At 49.4% G+C, this 17203-nt stretch overlaps 1 protein-coding gene across 2 annotated transcripts in view; it reads left to right on the top strand.

Annotated features, from left to right (window-relative positions):
• The window catches only part of KCNN1 (potassium calcium-activated channel subfamily N member 1), a 73224-nt gene that overhangs the window by 23541 nt on the left and 32480 nt on the right, over positions 1 to 17203 (top strand). For both annotated transcript variants that reach the window (XM_035120689.3, XM_088672944.1), the window contains exons 2-4: positions 8885 to 9334; positions 10076 to 10171; positions 13520 to 13938. In XM_035120689.3, coding sequence (XP_034976580.1) covers positions 8966 to 9334; positions 10076 to 10171; positions 13520 to 13938 — 884 coding nt within the window. In that variant the 5' untranslated portion in view covers positions 8885 to 8965. The remainder of the gene's footprint in view (positions 1 to 8884; positions 9335 to 10075; positions 10172 to 13519; positions 13939 to 17203) is intronic.

The following is a 17203-nucleotide window of genomic DNA, read 5'->3' as shown; positions in this document are numbered from 1 at the left end:
AGGCTTTTGAGAAGAGGTTGGATGGCATTATCTGTCATGGATGCTTGAGCTGAGATTCCTGCATTGCAGAGGGTTGGCCTGGATGACCCTCGAGGTCCCTCCCAACTCTACAATTCTAGGATTCCTATTATTGAACCTGGAACCTTTCTGCTACGCCACGCCACTGCCTGTACCGGCGAGTCGGGGAACCTCCCCTTAAAAACAGAGGACAAACCCAGTCCTCACGAACCTGAGGGATAAGGCGCTCTGCCCCCTTGGAGCCTAAAACCTCCCCATTGGAAGTCTAGAAAGGGACGACGGCAGACGAATCCTTCTCCCTCCGTGCTGAGCGGAGAAAGCCGCCGTCCTGCGCCAAGAGTAATTACCCCGGATTACCGGCGTGTATGAACCTAGAAAGAGAGAGAAAGAAAGAGGAGGGGGAGGGAGGGAGGGCGAGGAGTCGAAGGGGCGGCGCAGTGGAGGGGAGGCGGGTGGTCTGCGCCGCGAAGGGTGGGGAGGGGCTGGGGGAGGGAGCCCACCAATGGGAGGAGAGGGTTCCTTTCCCGGATTCCGCCGGAGAGCCGGGCGAGGGGAGCCGCGGGTGGCGCGGAAGGCGGGCGAGAGGGGCTTGACTCGGCGCCCGGGAGATGCCTTGGCAGGCGCCGGGAGCTGTCCTTCAGCACCACCCGCCGCCGCCGCAGCAGCAGCGCGCTAGCGGCAGAGGCGGCGGCCGCTCTGCGGTCCGGGCTGCTGCTCCCTCGTTTCAGCACCCGGACAGCTCCCTTGACGCTGTACGGCCCGGCGCGGCCCCGGACCCGCGTCTTCTGGCCCCCGGGCGGCCCTCGCCCAGCCAGCTGGTCTTCCTCTCGCTCTACCCCTTGCTCCAGAGGGCCCGGGACCCCGGCCGCGTGTCCTCCGGCTGGCACTCCCCCTGCCCCCACGAGGAGGGCGGCGCTTGGCCCGGATCGGGGCCCGGATCGGGGCCCGGGCACTGGGCAGCCCCCCGGCTACTGCCGCCGCCGCCTCCCCCCCGCCAGCCGTGCTCGTCCGCAGCGCCGGGAAACGCAGGGCAGCGCCGGAGCGCGCCCGGGTGCCGCTGGTGCCCGCCGACGGGCGAGGAGCGGGCTCTGCCTGGGCGCTCGCCTCTGCAGGGAAAGTTGGCTCCTGGAGGCAGCCTTGGCCACAGCCGCTCCGGGAAGCAGCCGCCAGGAACACTCGGCTCGCAGAAGGTAAAACCAGCCCTCCCCCGAAAAAGAAACCTCTCCTTTGGTGTTGGTGGTATGGAAGAAGGTGGCAGTTTTTTTGGGGGGGGGATCTACGTTCTTAGCCACGCATCCAAGAGTCACGGCTGCAGGCTGTGAGGAGGGATGGGCAGCTCCCCCCCCCAGTAAGTGAGTCCCCATCGTTATAAGTAGCTGAGCACCCCTGCCCGCCCCCCCGCCCCCCCCCCGCATAAGACCGTAGCCAAGCTCCAAGACTCATTTGCCCCTAGACATTAAAATGCATTCATTCTCTCTCTCCCCGAATGCATGTTTATGCTGTTCAATTGTCCCCTTGCAGCCTGTGTGTTCTCTGTAACCTGGTGCACAACTTCAAGACCCAATCCCATTTGCTCCTAACCAATTAATATGCATGATCCTTCTCTGTCTCTCTGTCTCTCTCTGTCTCTCTCTCTCTCTCTCTCCATGCGTATTTATTCTGTTTAATCGTTCTGCCTCATCTGATGCTCGCCTTCGATATATGCATAGGTACAGACACTATTGAATTCTCCCTTTGTAGCTGGTCAGAATCCCAACTTCAAGACCCGACCTCACCGGCCCCTAAGCAATAATTTGCAATTGCATATATATATATATATATATATATATATATATATATATATATATATATATATATATATATATATATTGTCCAACATGTCCATATTTTAATGAATCGTTCCTTTGCAGATGGCGCGTTCGGTTTCATTGCTTCCTCTGATGCGTTTCTTCTTTTTAAATTGCCTTTATCCATTTTCTGGGCACCTACATACTGTATATCTGTAGGGTGGGGATAGGGGACCGACTCCCTCCGTCCTCGTGCGGTGTTGTAGCATCCTAGGAAAGTGGATCGATAGCCATGAGAGAAATAAATAAACCAAGGCATCATCCAACCCCCAAACACCAACATCACAAAAAATAATAATAATCCATCCATCGGTGGAAGGTCAGCCAATTTGTGTTTTTAAAGGGGGGGGTACTATTTGTGTTTTTTAAAAACACACACACGCAACACAACATACAACACCATCTCGGTGTCTCTGGCACCTGTGTGGAGACTGCTGCAGAATTTGAGGAGGGGGTTGAGAAAAGGAGGATCTCACCTCAGCGATTCCTTTCGCTGCAATTTCATTGATGTCCAAGTTCTGCCTCCGTGTGTGCGTGTGCGGAGAGAGGGGGGGCGGGCGGCATATTTGGGTTTCATACCACCACCCACCTCATTTTGTTTAGTAACTGCAGAGTCCTTTCCACTCTAGAAACCCTATCAGCCTTAATAGTCGGGTGCCATTGCTTTAGTATTATTTTAAAAAGTATGCATAGCAAGGCTCCGTTCCTTGGAAGGAGTGCTGCGACAGGGGTCCTGTTATTTAAGAAGCTCAGAAGGAACCAGGCCAATGACCCACCCACCGAGTCCCAACACCTGCGAGAAACCCGCAATTTGTGGGGTGGGGAAAACGACCCCCAGGCACTCTGTGCGCGCGCACGTGATCCATCCCATTCAGACCAGAACTTTGCCTACCAGGGATCCGTAGATGATTTCATTGATACGGAAGAAGGGGGTGAGGCCAAGGAGAGGATTTCAGAGCAGAGAGTTCTCTTGGAAAGGTTCCTTCTCTCCTCTTGTTCTCCCTGGGAGATGGGGAGCAGGAGAGTCTTCTGTTGCAGCCCCCAGTCTCTACGTGAGAAGAGGAGAGGAGACAGGAGGCTCTCTGCCTCTGGTAGGAACCAACTCCTAGGGGCCAAGGTCAACGCCCCCTCCAAAAAAAAAATTGAGGGGTCAGGGCCCTCCAAATTGATGGCCATTGCCATTCAAATGATGTGCGTGTTCCCATGGGCGTAGTCAAGGAGGGAAGGTGGCAACTGCCCCCCTAAATCAAGTAAATCATTAAAAATACTTAACTGAGGTTCTGCCCCCCAAAAAATAAGGCCTGCCCCCTAACATAAATCCTGGCTACATCACATGCATGTGCTGTGTCTTGTGATCAATTAGGCAAGGTTAAACTATGGAACTCACTCCTGCAGGGGCCAAGGACTGCCGCCAAACTGGATGGCTTTAAAAGAGCATTGGAGAAATTTGTAGAAGAGGAGAAGGCTTTTGATAGCTACCAGCCACAATGGTTCTGCTCTGTCTCCACGGCCAGAGGAGAGTAATGCTTCTGAATAGCAGCTGCTAGAAGCCACAGGAGGGGAGAAAGAGCAGGTATTGGGTTCAGGTCCTGCTCGTTGGGTTTCCCATGGGGGCAACTGGTTAACCACTGTTAGAATAGGATGTTGGGCCACATGGGCTATTGGCCTGATCCAGCAGGTTTGACTTCTGTCTTTTAATTTCAATGGGCCTAACATTTAGGACAGCTATGTCGGCAGGAGCGTGAGACTATTAATCTCAGGGTCGTGGTTTCAAGCCCCACCTTGGGGGGAAATTCCTGAAATGCAGGGGGTTGAACTAGATGACCCTCAGGGATCCCTTCCAACTCCACAATTCTGTGATCTTCTGTTTTAACAATGAAGAAGAAGAAGAAGAAGAAGAAGAAGAAGAAGAAGAAGAAGAAGAAGAAGAAGAAGAAGATCTATTGATAAATCAGAAGGATTCAGAAACACCCCTGAGCCAGACGGATTTAGCTTGGCACCTACAAGCTGAGAATTAAGGAAGGAATTAGTCTAGAAATGATGGAAGGAATTAAGTCTAGGAAGGGTGAAAGTTCTGCAGTATTTCTGGGGAGCTCAGGGCCATAGGATCATAGAACTGTAGAGTTGGGAAGGGACTACAAGGGCCATCTCTAGCTCAACCCTCTGTGCTGCAGGAGTCTTTCGCCCAACATGGGGCTCGCCCCCCACAAGGTAAAGGGTTAATTTGGGGGGCCCTCATAGACCCAATTAGAGCCACGTTGGTTTGAGTCAAATGTATTGATTTTTTTTGCTGCATATATTTCAACAGTCTGGCGTCAGTAGCCTAGATGTTGTAAAGCTGTGGTAATGTTATGGAACAACCCCCTTGAAGAAGATGGTTTCAGTAGTTGCCCAGATTTCATTGCCGGTTGAGGAGAGGACCCGATGACAGTTTGAGCTTCAGGGCCCCCCAAAATATAGGTCTGCCCCACCCCCGAACATTGAGGACTAGCATCTTTCTTTGAGGGAAGGGTCATAACTCAGCAGCAAAGCATTTGCCTTGCATGCAGAATAAGCCACATTCAATGTCTGCCGGTCTGTAGACAATACTGAAGTAGATGAAACAACTTCCAAACCAGCCTGTGAAAGATGCATTGGGGGGGGGGGGAGAACTTTGCAAGCATGGTAGTCAATGTGCCTACCATTTTCTTGCTCTACGAGGATCCTGCTCCATCTGGAACTGTGGTAGTGACGCTGCCTGCCTGCTCCCTGTCTCACCAGAGTGGTGCATGCCCTCGTTATCTCCTACTTGGACTACTGCCATGCTCTCTATGTGGGGCTACCTTTGAAGGTGATTCGGAAACTGCAACTAATCCAGAATGTGGCTGCCAGTCTGGTGACTGGGAGCAGCCACCAGGACCATAGAACACCGGTCCTAAAAGGCCTACTTTGGCTCCCAGTACATTTCCGAGCACAATTCAAAGTGTTGGTGCTGACCTTTAAAGCCCTATAAACAGCCTCTGTCTTGTATGCCCGAAGGAGCGTCTCCACCTTCATCTTCCAGCCCAGACACTGAGTTCCAGCTCCGAGGGTCTTCTAGTGGTTCCCTCACTGCGAGGAGTGAGGTTACAAGGAACCAGGCAGAGGGCCTTCTCGGTGGTGGCACCCTCCCTGTGGAATGCCTTCCCATCAGATGTCAAGGAGCTATAGAACCTTTAGAAGACATACAAGGGCAGCCTTGTATTGGGAAACTTTTAAAGGTTTTATTATGTTTGTATATATGTTGGAAGCCACCTAGAGTGGCTGGGTCAACCCAGTCAAATGGGTGGGGTAGAATTATTATTGTTGTTGTTGTTGTTGTTGTTGCTGCTGCTGCTCATCATTGCCTGATGCAGGACTGAGTTCCATAGTTTAACTATGCACTGTGTGAAGAAGTGTTTTCTTTTATCTGCCCCAAATCCTCCAACATTCAGCTTCATTGTATGGCCATGAGTTCTAAAGTTACACGAGAGAGAGAGAGAGAGAGAGAGAGCGAGAGAGAGAGAGAACCCCTCTATCTGCTTTCCCCATGTGATGTATGATTTTGTAATCCTCTATCATGTACCATCTAAACTCCACCATCCCCTCAATCATTTGGGTTGTCCTTTCTTGAACCTTTTCCGATGCTAAGGTAAAGGGACCCCTGACCATTAGGTCCAGTCGTGACCTACTCTGGGGTTGCGCTCTCATCTCGCATTATTGGCCGAGAGAGCCGGCGTATAGCTTCCAGGTCATGTGGCCAGCATGACAAAGCCGCTTCTGGCAAACCAGAGCAGCACATGGAAACGCCGTTTACCTTCCCGCTGTAGCGGTTCCTATTTATCTACTTGCATTTTGATGTGCTTTCGAACTGCTAGGTTGGCAGGAGCTGGGACCAAGCAACGGGAGCTCACCCCGTCACAGGGATTCGAACCGCCGACCTTCTGATCAGCAAGTCCTAGGCTCAGTGGTCGACCACAGCAGCAACATTTTGCAAAGCAGGCAGGGGAGAAACATCTACAGCACCTTGAACTCCTCGGAGGAGAAGGGCATATATAAAAAAGGAATAAGTAATAATGGTGTTCTTTCATTCTGATCCTTCCACCTCTAGTCATAACTCAGGAATGAGCTGGTCGTTTCTTGCAAGGCCCCAGTCTTGACAGATGGCCATCCAACCTCTGCTTAAAAACCTCCAAGGAAGGAGAGTCCACCACCTCCCGAGGGAGTCCTGTTCCACTGTTGAACAGCTCTTACTGTCAGGAGGTTCTTCCTGGTCCTTAGTTGGAATCTACATTCTTGCAACTTGAAGCCATTGGTTCGAGCCCTACCCTCCAGAGCAGGAGGAAAACAAGCCGGCTCCATCTCTCAGATCACACACTTATTCCTTCCCTCTCTTCCCTTCCTTGGGAGCCACTGAGTCACCTTGCCTTGCAATTAGCCTGCCAGTCCTGGGAACATCTCGGAGGGCGTCAGGACGGGAAAATATTGGTGCCAAAGCTTTTGAGCCCCGCAGGGTGTAATTAGCCACACCGGGAACATTGCGCCGAAGCTGTAAGGAACCTCTTGGCAGGGGAACAAAGCCGCCATCTCAGGGGAGAGGGGGGCCATCACAAAAGCAGGACGCGGCAGGTACAATTGCAGCCTGGCAGAGCGGGTGCGATGGCTGATTGGCACACTGGACCCTCCCATAGCCGCTAAATGCTCACGACTGGGGGAAGGGGTTGGGTAAGGGCGTCCATGGATGGGTAAATTGGGTGCCTGCCCAAAGCGAACATAAGAAGGTAGTACACTGAGTCAGTCCATTGGGCCAGTGCATTGACTGAACCAGCTACATCGCTCATGCTGGATAGAGGAAATAACACATGGAAGGCAGAATATTTGTAGAGGACCGTTTTTGCTCCCTCTGTCATAACTCTAGAACTCGAGGACATCCAATGAAGGTGAGCATTGGAAAATTTGCGGCAGATAAAAGGAAGACCTTCTTCACAGAGCACAGAATCATAGAATCGTAGAGTTGGAAGAGACCACAAGGGCCATCCAGTCCAACCCCCTGCCGAGCAGGAAACACCACCAAAGCATTCTTGACATATGCCTGTCAAGCCTCTGCTTAAAGACCTCCAAAGAAGGAGACTCCACCACACTCCTTGGTAGCAAATTCCACTGCCGAACAGCTCTTACTGTCAGGAAGTTCTTCCTAATGTTTAGGTGGAATCTTCTTTCTTGTAGTTTGAATCCATTGCTCCATGTCCGCTTCTCTGAAGCAGCAGAAAACAACCTTTCTCCCTCCTCTATGTGACATCCTTTTATAGATTTGAACATGGCTATCATATCACCCCTTAACCTTCTCTTCTCCAGGCTAAACATACCCAGCTCCCTAAGCTGTTCCTCATAAGGCATCGTTTCCAGGCCTTTGACCATTTTGGTTGCCCTCTTCTGGACACATTCCAGCTTGTCAATATCCTTCTTGAACTGTGGTGCCCAGAAATGGACACAGTACTCCAGGTGAGGTCTGACCAGAGCAGAATACAGTGGTACTATTACTTCCCTTGATCTAGATGCTATACTCCTATTGATGCAGCCCAGAATTGCATTGGCTTTTTTAGCTGCTGCATCACACTGCTGACTCATGTCAAGTTTGTGGTCTACCAAGACTCCTAGATCCTTTTCACATGTACTGCTCTCAAGCCAGGTGTCTCCCATCCTGTATTTGTGCCTTTCATTTTTTTTGCCCAAGTGTAGTACTTTACATTTCTCCTTGTTAAAATTCATCTTGTTTGCTTTGGCCCAATTGTCTAATCTGTTAAGGTCATTAGAGTTGAGATGTGGAACTCCCTGCCACAGGAGGCAGTGGCAGCCACCTGCAGAACTGGCAAAACCAACAACAAAATTAAGAGAATCTAATGATGAGTGTTTTATGGAAGAACTGGTGCCCCCCCTCTCCCTCCCTCCCTCCCTCCCTCTCTCTCTATTGGACTACTTAAAGAAATTTTGTAGTATGATGAACTCACAAGCAGGATTTGAGCTATGAGCAGCCGAAGTGATTCGAGTATAATATTGTGGGTCTGATTTGGTAGATATAAGCAGCAGAAGGGGAGAAAAAACAACTCAGTGGAAAACAGGGAAGGGGACAAAAATAAGAGAAGAGGCGAAACTGTGTTTTGACTGTCTGTGTTAAAAATGTTGAAACTTAATAAAATGGAGTTGGGGGGAAAGGAGGCAGTGACATCCGCCAACTTGGATGGCTTTAGAAGAGGATTGGACAAATTCATGATGGAGGAGAGGACTATCGATGGCTGCTGATCACAATGGCTATGGTCTGCAAACAGGCACAGGCTCCAATTGCTCGGGGAAAATTCTCCTATATATTATCAGGTCTCCAGGTTTCATAAGGTTAATAGGAACCAGTAACCCCAATGCCACTGGCTGGTTGGAGCCAGAGGAATTGGGGGGGGGAACCAACTGGGGGAACTCCAAGGAAAGAAGGCTCAGAGCCCAGGGAGTGGTGGTGGGACAACAGTGAGTGGCCAGAGGGAGAGGCCTGTGGGGAGAAGGTGTCAGAAGCTGGAGAGGTAACAGGGCTTAGTGTGCAGCGAGAGTTCGTGGCAGAGAGCAGTCCAGAATCAGAGGCAGAACCTGAAGCAGGAGAGGAGGCAGGCCAAGAGGCAGAGATGGATCTGGCTGGGGAAGAGTCATGGATTTCTCCCCCTCCTGCTGCAACCAGCTCCCCTCACCCATTGTCTCCCAGAACCAGGAGAGGCATGAAAAGAGCAGAGGAGAGGTTGGCTGCATGCAGGCACAGTCCCCGATTGCTTGGGGAAAGCCCTGGAGAAGAAGGGGCTTAGGCAGCTGAGGGGAGACAGGGACCTTCACTCTCAGCAACTGCTTCATAGAGCTAAGACCTATCAGAGACGGGTTGCTGTGCTCATTAGGCCTGACGCCCCTCTGCAGATTGTGTTTTTGCCAGTAAAGGATTGACTCCAACTTGCACAGTGCGATTCACTGCTGGCACCTCCTCTCTCCAGGTGAATGCTGATTCCCAAATTCTGAGCCATGCTGGGTCCAGGAGCACGGTCAGCGAGCCCAGCCCTTTCGCCGAGATAGCCATGAACAGCTGCAAATACAACGGCGGCGTCATTCGGCCCCTCAGCAGCCTGAGTTCCTCCCGCCACAACCTCCACGACCTAGACGCCGAGACCCAGCCCCTGCAGACCTTCCACGACTCCGGCCTGGAGGTGGTGGTCTCCAAGTCCGAGCGCAGCAAGGGGTCGGACCCCCACCTGGACGACGACCCCGAGGCCGAGGAGAGGCCACGCAGCCACAAGAAGAACCAGAACATTGGCTACCGGCTGGGCCACCGGAGGGCGCTGTTCGAGAAGAGGAAGCGGCTGAGCGACTACGCCCTGATCTTTGGGATGTTTGGGATCGTGGTCATGGTGACAGAGACGGAGCTATCGTGGGGGGTCTACACCAAGGTAAGGGGCTCCAGATTCCTATTATTGTGAATTATTATTCTTACAACTTGCAACCTGGCCTAATGTCCCAGGGCAGGCTGCAACAATAAAGCAATTCAAAACAACTTACAGAAACCAGGTAGATCCTAATGATATGCATACCAGGTGTCAAAGGATAAAGAGACGCATCTTCGGTTCTGGGCACCCCACTTTAATGTAGATATCGACAAGCTGGAATTCTAGTCCAGGGTAGTCCAACTTTTCATACCGAGTGGTCTGCAGGTGAACTTCCAACACAGAACCCGTTGGTCCATGCCTCTGAATTAAAATTTCACATCATGAATTAAAGTGTTTGCAATATATTTATAATATGATTTAATATACATAATTAAAAGATTTAATTAAAATTTGATGAGGAGGGTTGGTTATCCAGTTTGCAGATGACACCAGTCCGGGAGGAGTAGCTAATGCTGCAGAAGGCAGAATCAGAATTCAAAATGGCTCATCTGGCCTAGCCTAGGAGGGAAGCCACAAAATTAGCACAACTCTCTTCACATGTGATTCCCAGAAACTGGTATTATTCCAATGTAGGGGGTGGAACATAGCTGCTGTTGATAGCCCTCTCCCTTGTAGATTCCCCCTCCCCTGCCGCCCTGCATCATCTTCTAAAGCCATCCAAGTTGGTGGCTATCCCCACATCCTGTGTCAGTGAGTTCCACAGTTTAACAATGCACCATGTCTCTTCTCCGTTCGCTCCTCTAGGAGTCTTCATATTCATTCGCCCTCAAATGCCTCATCAGCCTGTCCACGATGATCCTCCTGGGGCTCATCATCATGTATCATGCGAGAGAGATCCAGGTGAGAATCCAACCGCCGAGCAGGTTTTGTACGAAGGCTGAAAATATCTTATTGTTGTTTACTTGCCCTCCTCCCTGTAGTCCAAGAGCAATTGAAACGCGATGTTAAAAATGGATCGAAACAACTTGCTATCCCAGGAATAAGATGGGTCCTAAAAACAGAATCACAAACTGTAGAGTTGGAAAGGACCACAAGGGTCATCTAGTGCAACCCCGTGAAATGCAGGAATCCTTTGCCCAACATGGGGCTCGAACCCACAACCCTGAGATCAGGAGTGCCATGCTCTGCTGATTGAGCCTCAAATGTCAAAAGCCAGGGTTAAAGAGGTGTGTCTTCAGGATTCTTTGGAAGCTGTGCAATGTAGACACCAGAAACACCAGGGGTGGGATGGGGAGTCCCACACCTTAGGGCCGCCACAAAGAAGGCCCTCTCTTGGGCTGCCACCCCCCAAACCTCTGAGGGCGGAGGAACTTCCAAGAGGGCCTCCTCTGCTGATCTGCCAGGAAGGGGCCTGAGACATTTAGGGTTTTGTATGTATACCTCGCTTGGGAGAATCATGAAATCAGGTCGGCGGTTCGAATCCCCGAGACGGGGTGAGCTCCTGTTGCTCGGTCCCTGCTCCTGTCAACCTAGCAGTTCGAAAGCACGTCAAAGTGCAAGTAGATAAATAGGTACCACTCCAAGCGGGAAGGTAAACGGCGTTTCCATGTGCTGCTCTGGTTCGCCAGAAGCGGCTTAGTCATGCTGGCCACATGACCCGGAAGGTGTATGCTGGCTCCCCCGGCCAATAAAGCGAGATGAGCGCCGCAACCCCAGAGTCGTCTGCGACTGGACCTAATAGTCGGGGATCCCTTTACCTTTACCTTTATGTATGCCACGCTTGGGAGAATCATGAAATCACAGGAAAACTTAGCTGGAGTTGATGCCTGGTGGCCTCACCCAATTGTTAGACATTTCAACGGGTCTACCATGAGTATGGTTGGCATTGAATATGTATAACCCAGGGTTCTTAAATTGCAGAGTTAGAAGGGACCACGGGGGTCATCTAGTCCAACACTCTGCAATGCAGAAATCTTTTGCCCAACGTAATGGAGACAGCAACACAGCAAACATCATGGCTTGCCATTGGTAGTCTTCTCCTCTGTGAATTTCTCTAATCCTCTTTTAAAACAATCCAGGTTGGCAGCCATCACTGCCTCCTGCAGGAAGGAGTTCCACAGTTTAACTATGCCCTGTGTCTGTGTGAAGAAGCATTTTCTTCCTCCTACCCTGAATTGTCCAACACCCAGCTCTTCCTTGGACAACACCGTAGAACTCTAGTAACATGATGGAGGAAAGCTGTCTGCGACAGTCATTTGCAACAACAACAACAATCTCTGTCTTTCCTTCATTGCAGGGGGTTGAGCTAGATGACCCTCTGGGGACCCTTCCAGCTCTATAGTTCTATGAAACAATATACTAAGCAAAATGGCAACAGGAACCTGCCTGTATTAGGAGAAAGGTGGCGGTGGTTTTCAAGGATGCTAAAATGGAGCGAGCAAAACAGTATACCCTCCCACATTTCTCCAATAAAAATAGGGACATCACTGGGACTTTCCGGGATCAAATCAGAAACCGGGATGGCTTCTGAAAATCCAGGACTGTCCCTAGAAAATAGGGACACTGGGAGGGTCTTGAATGGGAGAAACTGAGAAGTTGTAGCATAGACGGATTTGCTCATCTATAGGTAGTGGGAGCAATCTGGGAGGGTTTGCTTTGGGTGCCGCCGCTGTTTCCTCTGAACGAGGAACAGATGGGGCAGGCCTGACTTTGGGGCTGCTGGAGCCTGGAGCCATTACTCAGTCGAGCAGCCCCAGCTGGCGCCAGTGCCGTCGCCGAACAGAGAGGCGCCCGCTCGCGACACCTCACAGGCATCTAGCACCCGCCGTTGAACAGCAGGGAGAGTTTTCCCATTAAAATGTTTTTATGGGCTGCGTCAGAGGACGGAGGAACTGGCCCTCAGCCCCGCAGAGGTGAGGCGGAAGAGGAGGACATTTTCAAGGGGAAGCAGGTGGGCCCTGAAACGAACAGATCCTGGCTCAAGGGCTGAGAGGGTCTTTGACCTTGCTCTGCCCTTCACTGATAGATGGAGAGAGCACAACTCTGCACTCGACGAAACTCAACATTCTTAGGTGCCAAGCAGACCTTGAAAACCACATTACACTAAACAATATTATTCCATCCCAGTTTCTGTGTTCTTAAGATCCCTTGAGTTTCATGCTTGTGTGTGCCCAAAATTTGCACGACCAGACCTGTTAAAGGTTTTTTTTTTAATGAGCTGATCATCCATCCCTTCCTGGTCCCACCCTGATTTACGGCTCCATCCTTTCCACACCTGTTTAGTTGTACATCCCTCGGAATTCAATGGGTCTCACTCCCGGGTGAGTGGTGGAAGGATTCTGCCCTTAGCAAACGAATCAATGGGATTGTGATGAATGCGAGCGTCTCAAACACATAGAAAGAAGAGCATGGTGTCTTGCAGTTATTATTATTTGGGGGGAGTAGCAGGTAAAGGTTGAGGAATGCCAATGCCCCTCAATCTGAATCACAAAATTGTAAGTGTCACTCTTGGTGGGGGGGATATCTATTTAACACCTATCAATCATCTGTTGTTGTTGTTGTTGTTGTTGTTTGTTAATTCAGCCTTTATTGGCATAATTTAGACAATTTAGAAAATTTAGACGTGGGTGGTGGTGTGGTCTAAACTACTGAACCTCTTGGGCTTGCTGATCGGAAGGTTGGCAGTTTGAATCCCCGCAACGGGGTGAGCTCCCGTTGCCCGGTCCCAGCTCCTGCCAACCTAGCAGTTCAAAAGCACGTCAGTGCAAGTAGATAAATAGGTACCGCTCCGGTGGGAAGATAAACAGCATTCCCGTGTGCTCTGGTTTCCATCACGGTGTCCCATTGCGCCAGAAGCTGTTTAGTCCTGCTGTACACATGACCCGGAAAGCTGTCTGTGGACAAACGCCAGTTCCCTTGGCCTGAAAGCGAGATGAGCACTGCAACCCCATAGTCGCCTTTGGACTTAACCGTCCAGGGGTCCTTTTCTTTTTTCTTTTTTTAGACAATAGAACCATAAGAGGGGGAAGCAATCATCCATAAAACTTTGCTAATCAATATCTATATTAAACACATAAAAGGTATAAAAGACTCAAGAGCCACCATTAAGTAAGATCCAGAATTGGCTACCTGCCATGTGCATTTCTTTGGCTGGGAAGAGCCCTTGCCAAGTGCCCACCTTCCTTGTTTTGGACCATGACGGGTGTACCCCGCAAACCTGGCCTGAACGCCGTCACTCCCTTTTCGCAGCTGTTCATGGTGGACAACGGAGCGGACGACTGGCGCATCGCCATGACCTACGAGCGCATCTTCTTCATCACGTTGGAACTCCTCGTCTGCGCCATCCACCCCATCCCGGGCCAATACTTCTTCACGTGGACGACTCGCCTGGCGTTCACGTACGCCACCTCGGAGGCCAACACCGACGTGGACATCATCCTCTCCATCCCCATGTTCCTCCGCCTCTACCTGATCGGGCGGGTCATGCTCCTCCACAGCAAGCTCTTCACCGACGCCTCTTCGCGGAGCATCGGGGCCCTCAACAAGATCAACTTCAACACCCGCTTCGTCATGAAGACCCTCATGACCATCTGCCCCGGGACGGTCCTCCTGGTCTTCAGCATCTCCTCCTGGATCATCGCCGCTTGGACCGTCCGTGTGTGCGAGAGGTAAGTCCCGGTTCTTCTACTCCCGCCGAGGAGGGCAGAGCAGGGGAAAGGATGGCACTCGCCAAGGGGGGTCTTTGGTGCCCCCTGCCGCAGCCGAGGGGAAAACCAGGTTCCTGCACCCATTGAGCTCGTTGGGTTTCCTTGGTGCTGAGTTCGAGTCTCTACGCTTTCTCCAGGATGGAGAAATCCCATCATCCCCCCCACCCGCTTCCTTTTGCTTTTTACTGATTTGTTAACCCAAAAATCCAAATGCAAGCATAACGAAAAAGAAAAAAAGGCCGTGTGGAATAATGAAGACTTAAAAATGCAAACCAGAAAGTATCACAGCCTGGAAGTACAAAGATGCAGCGTGGCTGCAAAGGGATAATAAGGCATTAATTCACTCAAAGACCTGCATTTTCACAAGCAAAATATAATAATAATACCACTATCATTAGTAGTAGGAGTAGACGCAGTATATCTATCTATCTATCTATCTATCTATCTATCTATCTATCTATCTATCTATCTATCTATCTATCATCTATCTATCTATCTATCTATCTATCTATCTAATCATCTATCTAATCCAGGCATCCCCAAACTTCGGCCCTCCAGATGTTTTGCACTACAGTTCCCATCATCCCTGACCATTGGTCCTGTTAGCTAGGGATCATGGGAGTTGTAGGCCAAAACATCTGGAGGGCCACAGTTTGGGGATGCCTGCAATAAAATTAAATGTCCACAAATTTCACGTAAAGTTCCAATGCATATTAATTTCTTCTTTTGTTTTATCAACATTGCATTCCATTTTCTGTAGGGGGTTTTCATTCTATCTCATTGCTGCATCTTTTATATCATAACCACAATACAATAATGCCTAATTATTTCTGTTGCTCCTAGTTCAAATCCTGATTGCGAATTCATTGAATTATAATATTTCTTTGAATATCCTGGAAAAATGCTTCCATAATTCCATAAAGCAGCCGGCCTTAAGTTCTATTATTTTAGTTGTTGGCTTTTCTAGTTCAGCACAGTCAATCACTTATTTTATCCACTTTTCTACGGTGGGAACTTCTTCCTCTTTCCATTTCTGTGCAGAAAGAATCCTAGCTGCTGTAGTTACATACATTAAAAAATCAACAATCTTCTTTTTTTTGGGGGGGGGGGGGTTCTGTCCCCATAATCCCAGCTTCAGAGTTGCTGTTGTTTTGGTATAATCAAACTTATTATTATTATTATTTCATCATATATCAATTTATTACCACCCTTCTCCCAAAGGTCCCAGGGCAGGTTATAACAATTAACACACAACAGTAATATTAAAATGCAATATTAAAAACAGTTTAAAGCAATGCAATTACAGGAAAGCCCCCCCCCCAAGTTTGTCCCATAGATTAATTTTTTTGATGCTGTTCAAAAATAGCAGGCAAAGCTGTCAGATGGAAGCTGAGGTGAATTGGCACATTTCAATACAGTATATTCAGCCTATTTTCAAATGAACAGCCAGCCCATGTTGCAGAGTGGGTCAGGGGAGGAATTTTGGTGCTGTTAGGATTTTAATGCAAGCCTATATCTAATTCACCCTTTTGGAAACAGTAAGCAAACATGAGCACAGAACTATCCTTCAAAATTTGCACATATCGCAGTTTTGCAGCGAAGCTCTCCAGCCAAGTAATGCCTGCAAAAGGGGGGAAAGAAAAAGTTAATGAAAATAATAAATAAGATGCATTAATATTGCAGGAAAGTCCTCTCAAAAACGTTTCTGGATCAGGCAAAAATGGCATTTAAGAAAATGCGCATGAGGAGAAATTTGCCCTAGGGTATTGGCAAATTGCCATGAGGGCATTAAAAACAAGATTTAAAAAAACTATTACTACTAGCAGTATATTAGTAGTATTTATTTATTTTCCTGCCCCTCACCAGCAGGTTCCAGGGCAGGTGCCAGCCATTTAATATTCAGAAATTTATATTTATTATTATTATTATTATTATTATTATTATTATTATTATTATTAGCCACCCATCTGAGTGGATTTCTCCAGCCACTCTGGGCAGCTCCCAACAAAATATTAGAAACACAATAAAAGCTCAATCATTAAAATCTTCCCTGTGCAGGGCTGTCTTCAGATGTCTTCCAAAAGTCATATATTGTTTATCTGTTTGACATCTGATTAAAAACAGTTAAATCTGATTATGGTCACAGGAATAAGGTCCTGGAAGCACGCAACTCAGGCATCAAATGCTTGGAGAACTGAGCTTAAGACTTGGGAGAAATCGAGGGAAAACAGAAACAGATTCATCCCTCCCTCGTTGTGCCAGATCTGGGCTTTTCCCTCGGCTGTGTTGGACCCAGGGGGGCACCCCACACTTTCCAGCAGCCCCCCCCCCCGCGTTCGTCTCTGTGCCATTCGTGTGTGTTGTTTGCTTTCTGGACCTTTTGCCCTGTTTTTTCCTCCGGGCTGGAAACTGCTCAATAACGTGCTGTTGTTGTTGTTGTTGTTTTCCCTCCTCTCGAAACCGCTGTGCGCTTCTCATAGGGACAAACTGTGAGTTCCGATTGGCTAGCAGCCGGGTAGATGCAACCCTTGCACGGAGGCCAAGACTTGCTCAGAATTTAAGATTAGCTGCAGCTCGCGGGATTGGCAGTTTGGGGTTGTCGGCTGTGGGGGGGGGGTCAGGGGTAGAGGAAACCCTGGGCGCTGGTGGTGGTTGCGAACTTTGAACAGAATCCCAAAGCTAATCTAGCTTTCGGAAGGAAACTTTGTCCATCTATCCCAGGCACCCCCAAACTTTGGCCCTCCAGATGTTTTGGACTACAATCCCCATCTTCCCTGACCACTGGTCCTGTTAGCTAGGGATCATGGGAGTTGTAGGCCAAAACATCTGGAAGGCCGCAGTTTGGGGGTGCCTGATCTATCCATTCATCCATCCATCCATCCATCCATATGTCTGTCTATCCTTCCTTCCTTCCTTCCTTCCTTCCTTCCTTCCTTCCTTCCTTCCTTCCTTCCTTCCTTCCTTCCTTCCTTTTCACTTCACCACCTCAACCTTCCCGTCCAGAAAATCTACTCCTCCCCAAAGCTTTATATCTTCCAAAATTCTCACCAGCCACCCCCTCCCATCTTAAGATGTTTGCATTCCTAGAAGACCTGTCTTTCTTTCTCAAGAGGAAACAACGCATGCATGCAAGATCTTGCCCTTGTTGGCCTTCGCGTCTAAATTTTGCACGGCCCCATCTCCCTCATTTGTGATGTGTGCAAGTGTGCATTGAAGGATCTGTCCC

The sequence above is a fragment of the Zootoca vivipara genome, chromosome 6, assembly GCF_965207765.1.
Source record: "Zootoca vivipara chromosome 6, rZooViv2.hap1.1, whole genome shotgun sequence".
In the NCBI taxonomy this organism is placed as follows: domain Eukaryota; kingdom Metazoa; phylum Chordata; class Lepidosauria; order Squamata; family Lacertidae; genus Zootoca; species Zootoca vivipara.
The sequence above is the reverse complement of the archived record's forward strand: the minus strand, read 5'-3'. Positions and strand labels throughout refer to the sequence as shown.